Source organism: Aedes aegypti, chromosome 1 (assembly GCF_002204515.2).
Source record: "Aedes aegypti strain LVP_AGWG chromosome 1, AaegL5.0 Primary Assembly, whole genome shotgun sequence".
NCBI classification, from domain to species: Eukaryota; Metazoa; Arthropoda; class Insecta; order Diptera; family Culicidae; genus Aedes; species Aedes aegypti.
The window spans coordinates 201,664,342-201,672,227 of record NC_035107.1 but is presented as its reverse complement, the minus strand read 5'-3'; the positions used below and the strand labels follow the sequence as shown (position 1 = coordinate 201,672,227).

The window sequence follows — 7,886 nt, the reverse complement described above, 5'->3', positions numbered from 1 at the left end:
AAATGGGAACAAAGATTCGCATTTTACCGACAACGGTAGTCTGCTCAATGATATCTAGCTATTGAACTGGGATTAATTCGATTGTATTGCCATTATCAAGGTTTGTTAAGCATTTTGATAAGATACATTAACAACCTAGGAATGAATTGCCTCACTTATTCATATTTACTGACCGTCAACGGATAAGATAGAGAAATGAAAATGTTCAACTCGAGTCAGCAGAAGTATCAGTACTGCCAGTAGTATAGGTACCGTGTTACGTCCAAAGTTTTACGGATCTGTGAAATGATGATCCTTTGTTCATTGCTAGGAGTTTCACTCCTAGCAGCTGTTGCGCATTCAGCCGCTCCTTCCGAAAGGCTACCGACGCTCATCGAACGAGCATCCGCCGATGAGAGATATCGGTTACGTCGGGTTTCTGAGCCACTATCGTACAAGTTGTATCTCGATATCAGTGACGAAAATTTCTACTCCTATCGAGGTTCGGTCGATATCGAGATGCGATATCTGGATACGTCCAATCACTTCTACCTCAGCAGTGATGGGCTAGTTATCGATCGGGATAGTATCAAAGTGACCAAACCTAACGGAGACGATCTGCCGTTGGCGAATTTGGATACGATGGACAAGTACGAAATGCTAATCTTTTATTTTAATGAAAGATTGGAACAAAACGCAATTTATCAGGTGCACATTGAGTTTTCCAATAACATCGGAACGGAGCTGAAAGGATTGTACAGGAGTAGCTATACCGTGGGAAATGCAACAAGGTAGGTTTTTAATGGGAACAATAGGTAATGGGAAATAATTATTTGCCCCTATATTTATGGCACGTTCCTCCATATGTAAAAAGGTAATCAAAGGGACCCTAAAACATTACTAATAAGCGGTTTCTTCACCACCGCTTAGGCCTTAAACCTGGTTTAATCGTATGGGTAAACGTGGTTTACGGCTTAAGCGAAGGTGAAGAAATCGGCCCTAAGTCTTATTGATTTAGATTGACCTCATCATTTGCGGTTTCACAGAACGGTAGCGTAGAGAACACCTGGGAGTGACTTTTTCAATGTTGATAGGTAGTCTTTGAAAGATACGAGAGTGAAAAATTTGCAGAGTTTGAACGCCGAAATTTTGGTTGAGTGAGAAGAGTAGAAAATCGTGATTCGAGAGCTAGCGACAGGCAACCATAGCTGAGATTAAGATGGTTCTAGGATGAGCATGAGCATAAATGAACGAATAATCCATAGTTGCTACTCCGCGATTGACCGGAACAATCGAAGTTGCTCAGAGATGAATGGGGATTGAATTGGAATTAGCTTACCATTCTCAATGTGCACAAATCGAGAGCTCATAATTTAAACGATAACAACGGCGGCGGCCGCGTTCTTAAGGTCATCGGGAAAGGTAGAAATCTACTGAATGTTTGAGTAGATCTTGGTGTATACACAATCGTCTTTCTTGAATGGTCTAGGGTAAGTTGACATTGGGCAGGATAGCAATCTGCATTCGGTCTAGACGAACAATGCAACGCACGCACAGAAGCACAAAGAGCAGAACGCGGTGCAGCAATAAGAGAGGTAAAACAGGCATGCTTTGATAGTCTATGCCAGAGTGTCAATTCGAGTCCGTGGGGTGAAAACCTACAGAGTGGTAATGGCTAAGATCAAAGGTGACATAGCGTCCCAAGAAAAGTCACCCGAGTTGCTGCGATCGATAATCAATGTACTCTTCTCGCATCATCCCACAAGCCCATGGACGCCAGCTCCGTATGCGGCAGATGAAGAAGAAGCGAGGGTGACGAACGAAGAGCTGGCAGAAGTCGTGAAATCATTCGCGTCAAATAAGGCACCAGGACCCGATGGTATCCCGAATGTTGCCATAAAAAAATGGTATTGAATGCGAAACCGGACATGTTCAGAACTACGATGCAACGCTGAATAGACCAAGGAATCTTCCCGGATGTATGGAAGCGACAAATATTGGTGCTACTTCCAAAGGCGGGGAAACCACCAGGTGACCCGTCGGCGTGTAAACCTATCTGTCTACTAGATACGACGGACAAGTTATTGGAAAGGTTGATCCTCAACAGGCTAGTACCGTACACGGAAGGTGCAGACAACCTGTCCAACAACCAGTTTTGATTCAGAAAAGGTAAATCTACTCTGGACGCTATCCAGTCGGTCGTTCAGACAGCTGAGGTGGCAATCGAGCATAAAAAGAGCGGTAAACGTTACTGCACGGTTGTCGCTCTGGAGCTGGGAGCGTTAGCCCACGCACTTCATCGCCTCAAGATGCAGTTGTGTAAGCTTCTAGAAATCTATTTTAATGGTAAGATTCTGCTGTATGACACAGAGGAGGGGCAGAAAATAACCGAATTACCGCGGGAGTACCTCAAGGCTCAATCCTGGGCCCGATCTTAGGGAATGCACCCTAGTGGTCTATGGCGAATCGCTGGAGGAAGTAGAGTTGACAGCAGCGCACTCTATTTTCATAGTTGAGGAATGGATGGAGTCTAGGAAACTAGGACTGGCCCGTCACAAGACTGAGGTGGTGGTGGTCAACAATCGCAAGTCCGAGCAAGGGCGCTTATCTCGGTAGGTGATTGCACCATAGAGTCCAAGCGATCCCTTAGGCATCTTGGGGTAATGATCGATGACAAGCTCAGCTTCGTTAGTCACGTTGAATGTGCCTGTAAAAGGGCATTTACGGCTTTCGAGGATGATTTCTAACAGCTCTATTGTAATTGCTAGCAAACGGAAGCTACTGGCAAGCGTGGCGCTATCCATACTAAGGTATGGGGGATCAATCTGGTCAAAAGCGCTTAGAATGAGCAGAAACCTAAAACCCTAAACGCCTATGCCGTGCCGACCAAGAGTTAGCTGCAGAGGATTAGCCCTGCCGAGACTTATCCCTTGTAATATTGTTTAAGTCGGCTAGAAGAAGCAGTTTGCCTAGGCTACTTCTGCTACATTTGTTGTGCTATATGCACTGGCCCCTCCCTGAAGCAATACCGTAGAGTAGTCCGGGAAGATAAAAATCTGAGGCCAAGGGTAATGTATGTGCACTTTGTACAGTACTTGAGCAATTCAGTGGGAATTTCACATGTACGGTGCATGGGCTGGTTTTAGTGGGTCGTCATTGGTGCGGGTCTGTTTGCAGATTTCCCCCTCGAGACATGGACTTTTTGACTGCCGACCAATCGGTAGGGTCATCCGTTAGCAAGTAGTCGACATCTACAAGGTGCGAAAAATTTGGAGGGTTGTGGCGATCTGAGTTTAGGGTTGTTCTAAACTCGCCACTGCTTACAAGTTATAATAAGATTTATAGAGTACATATTCAATCAAAAAAATATTATTTCCTAGTTCAGCTCCATTGATAAGATACACTTCCATATTTACAAACATGTAATTTCTTCTAGGTATATAGCTACCACCCATTTCGAATCAACATATGCCCGGAGCGTATTCCCATGCTATGACGAACCATCCTATAAGGCCTATTTTGATGTCACAATACGTCACCGTTCTCAATACCACGCACTGTCCAACATGCCTATCAAGGAGCGGTGAGGTCTTGAAAAATTGCTCTCGACTGCCGATATAGTTAATAGTTTTCATTCTTTATTAGAGTTCAGGATGGTGAACAGCACTCAATCACTCAGTTCGAGAGGTCTCCTTTCATGTCAAGTTATCTGCTGGCCTTCATTGTATCTGATTACAAAACTTTGGCAGAAGAAACAGATCACATCAGAGTATATGCCCCGGTAAGAGACATCCTGTTATACATTGAAACTCTCCTTCAAGATCACTGCTTTTCAGGAGAACCAAGTGCAACACACAATCTACGCACGGGAATTCGCACAGAAATCCCTTCAAATACTGGAAGATCTTTTGGGTCACGAGTTCCAGCTGCCCAAAGTAGATTTGATCGCCATTCCGGACTTCAACATGGGTGCCATGGAGAACTGGGGGCTCATAACATTTCGCGCAGTTTATCTCATCTACGATGACGCAACGACAACGGCTCGCACCAAGCAGAATATTGCCAATCTGATTACGCACGAGTTCGTACATTCGTGGTTTGGTAACGAAGTGACTCCGGAGTGGTGGACATACCTCTGGTTGAGCGAGGGATTTGCTAGGTATTTTGAGTACTACGTGACGGCACAGATTGAAGACGAATGGCACTTGTGGGAACAATTCGTGGTGAATAATGTACACTCGGCTTTTTCGCAAGACGACAAGGCTGGTAATCGACCAATGAGTTTCTACGCTACCGAACCGGATGTATTGAACGGCTTGTTTGACTATGTAGTGTACGCCAAGAGTGCATCGGTAATTCGGATGTTCCAGAACGTCATTGGGTTCGAATCGTTCAAGGCAGCTCTCAATGATTACATTGAAAGTCGTAGTTACATGACCACGCACCCAGATTATCTATATGCAAGTATTGAAAAGTTTAGCGAAGTCGCAATGCCAGGTAGCGTTAAAACCGTGTTCAACAACTGGGCAGATAATGCCGGTTATCCGGTTGTGACAGTGACCAGAAATGGAAAATTCGTAACATGTGCTCAAAAGCGTTTCTGGATGCCAGTGGAAGGAGAAACAGCCCCCGAGGATACGAAATTTTACGTACCGCTCAATTATGCCACCTCGGCGGAAGCTGATTTCAATGATACAACAGCCGTTGACTGGCTAACTCCAGATATTCCAGAATATACCAAAGAATTGCCGGCAGATGTCGATTGGATCCTTGTGAATAAACAACAAACTGGATTCTACAGAGTGAACTACGATAACAATAATTGGGCTGCGTTGACCGAGATGTTAAAGTCAGAAAAATTGTATACTATTCCGGTCATTAACCGTGCGCAACTGATAGATGATGCTAGCAATCTAGCTAAGGCAGGAGAGTTGAGCTATGAAATTGCATTTTCCCTGTTGGAATACTTGGAAATGGAAAGCGAATACATCCCTTGGAGCACGGCCTACAATGCTCTAATTCATTTGAACAGAATGTTTTCGAGTAATGAAAACTACTCAAGATTCGAGGACTTTGTTCGAAAAATTACATCCCGAATGTACGCAAGAATTTCACTAACCGGAACGACCAGCCACATCAGTAGACTACATCGTGGAAACACCATATACTTGGCGTGTTACTTTGGAGTTACGGCTTGCGTAGAGGACTCCCAAAATTTAATGCAGCAGATGATGAGTGATGAATCCTTCGTTGTTCCCGAGGAGGCCCAATCCGCGGCATTTTGTTCCTTCAGCAAACATATATCTTCTCTGAATGAAGATTTGATGCAGATGTTCTTCGAACGGTATCTTTCAATGAAGAACAACGACAATGGTTTGGTCAGTCGCTTCATCACCGGGATGGGTTGCACTAGAAATACAACAATGATTGAGCTATATCTAGCATTGACCACCACTAATCTCCCGGGATTCCAACTGACTGGTACGGAACGGAATCAGATTCTGGTGTCTGTGCTGAGCGGTAGCCCCGAAGGACTCCGAGCAAGTTTGAAATTTATGCTAGAATACTACCCCGATGTATCATACATGGCTGGATCGGTTGCCAATATATTCACTGAGTTCGGCAACAGAATCAACCAAAAAGAACAATTTGAAACGGTAAGTCAGATTGTAGATTTGTAGCTGTGTATCGTGCTTAACTTGTCATCTTTCAGCTTCAAGACATCGTTGCCAAATATGGAGGAGTGTTCACAGAATCGGTATATTCTGCGGCTGGGCGGGCTCTTGTTCAAGCCGAAAAGAACCTGGCATGGGTGGACCAACATTCGGAAGCGATCAGCAATTGGCTTGTCTCAAACGATTACACCCTCAGTACGACAACGGTCAAACCGGATAAAGGTGGAGCTTCTTCAATTACGGCCGGGTTTCTACTGACACTAGTCACAATTATTGTTGCTTTAATAAACTAGGCCAATCTATAGATTACACTTTTGATCCACCCAAAGTGGTGACTTATTCTAGTGAACACTGCTACAGCATCATCTTCACAGTCGGTTCCTCGAGTGTAAATCCCTACCAGATAAGAAACCTGCTTCTCGTACAATCCGTGCGCGTAGTAGTTATAGAGTCCACTTCCTGCATCGTGACAGATGCTCGGCTTATTCTCACCAAAAGATCCGTCGAATGCAACGCACACCTCTGTCGAAGTCACATTAGAAAATTTGATCTCCTCACATCGCTGTTGATACAACGGATAGGCTTGCAGATCAAACTGTTGTTCCTTAGTACCAAGAACTTCCAGCGCGAATGGAATATGTGAACGGTTCTTCCACAAACAGGCAGGGATTACTTCCTGACTGACGGTGACTGGTAGCATTAGCTTCAGCACAGCTAGGTTATTCTCGTGGCTATTTGCAACGTGAAGAGGATGCATAATTGATTTCTCAACATCAATTTTTTGAGTGGTATTCTGTCCGACTATAACAAACAAACTTTCGTCACTGGAAAACCTGTAGGATTTGATGATGATTAGATGTTTAGTTAGAAGAAGATTTCTATCGTATTTACCTTTTAAGACAGCTTGCGGAAGTGATGACAAACTCCTTGGAAATCAATGTAGCGTCACATGCAATTTCCGAAGAGTAAGACCTTATAATACCCTGAAAAATAAATATAATATGAGTAATACGAAGAATGTGTTCAATGAAGGTTAGATTTTTCAAAAATGTGTTACAGCCTAAACAAAAGCAAAATTATAAAGACATGAAGGCTGACAAACGACAACGGCCTACGACTGATAGATTTTGTTACCTTCACAACATAGTCATTTTTAGCACCTACTTTCAGCACAGCCTTCTGTATCGGTATATCTGGAAATCACCACAGCAAACGGAATCACAAATAGACCACGTTTTGATCGATGAACGGCTCTTTCCAAATATAACCGATGTCAGAACCTATCGTGGCGATAATATTGACTTCAATGACTATCTAGTAATGGTGAAATTCCACCCGAAACTCCCCGTCATCAATAATGTACGGTATCGACGCCCGCCTTGGTATAACCTAGCGCGACTGACACAACCGAACATCGCCACCGCATACCCGCAGCATATTACTTACTTTATGGGCTACAATCCAATACTTTGAATCTACGCCGAATGGGTAATTCTTCTCCACTGGGCTCGGTCCTGAGCCAATGAACGTTAAGTGCCCTTAAGACCTCTTCAATTGCAAAAAGCCAACGCGTGCGCGGCCTACCACGAAGCCGACGGCCTCGTCCGGGTTCTCTACTGAATATTATTTTTACTTGCGTTCTTCCGGCATTCGTAGCTTGACAATATCCATTTCTTTATATACTTGATACAACTCGTGATTCATGGAACGCTGCCTCATGCCATTTTCTTGTTTATCGCCGAGTATTGTTCGCAGCACTTTACGCTCAAAAACTCCAAACGCTTTCCGGCCGAATAGTGCAACTGGAAGGATTAGTGTCTTATATAGTGCGAATTTTGTTTTCGCCTGTAGGGTGGTTACGGAGCCCGTAAAAGCCCTTTTTTTTACCTCGCGGGTAACATTATTATTATAAACTACTTCATTTTTTTCACCACCCGGCACCACTTCGCTACCAACGTCACGATTGGAACCACACTGTCTACCGGCGATCATGTAGGGGAACATGGTCCAAGACGCACTGATAGGGTGAAATGGCTCACCTCATTAAATCATTCCTAGAACGTTTCAATTTGTATTCTTTGCCTAACGATGTTAAAATATGTTAACCCAAGAGTTGCCTCCACAACCCTTGGATATAAACTCATAGATTTTTCCTTAAATTTCCGGTGAAGTTCAACATTTTTCACTTTTTTGCCTAAATATTAAGATTTTCCGCTGATTTTTTTTAAGGAA

General features: G+C 43.8%; 2 protein-coding genes across 3 annotated transcripts in view; one reads left to right on the top strand and one right to left on the bottom strand.

Moving 5' to 3' along the window:
* The first annotated feature begins 243 nt into the window (after window positions 1-243).
* Window positions 244-5,965, top strand: LOC5567081 (aminopeptidase N). The gene is made up of 5 exons (XM_001651427.2): window positions 244-770; window positions 3,416-3,562; window positions 3,625-3,760; window positions 3,816-5,636; window positions 5,693-5,965. Exons 1-5 carry the CDS (start codon window positions 286-288, stop codon window positions 5,945-5,947), a joined length of 2,844 nt encoding a protein of 947 aa, XP_001651477.2. The 5' UTR covers window positions 244-285; the 3' UTR covers window positions 5,948-5,965.
* The window catches only part of LOC5567079, a 26,339-nt gene continuing 24,371 nt past the window's right edge, over window positions 5,919-7,886 (bottom strand). For both annotated transcript variants that reach the window (XM_021857246.1, XM_021857247.1), the window contains exons 11-12: window positions 6,546-6,637; window positions 5,919-6,487 (exon numbers count right to left, since the gene is read on the bottom strand). In XM_021857246.1, coding sequence (XP_021712938.1) covers window positions 5,944-6,487; window positions 6,546-6,637 — 636 coding nt within the window. In that variant the 3' untranslated portion in view covers window positions 5,919-5,943. The remainder of the gene's footprint in view (window positions 6,488-6,545; window positions 6,638-7,886) is intronic.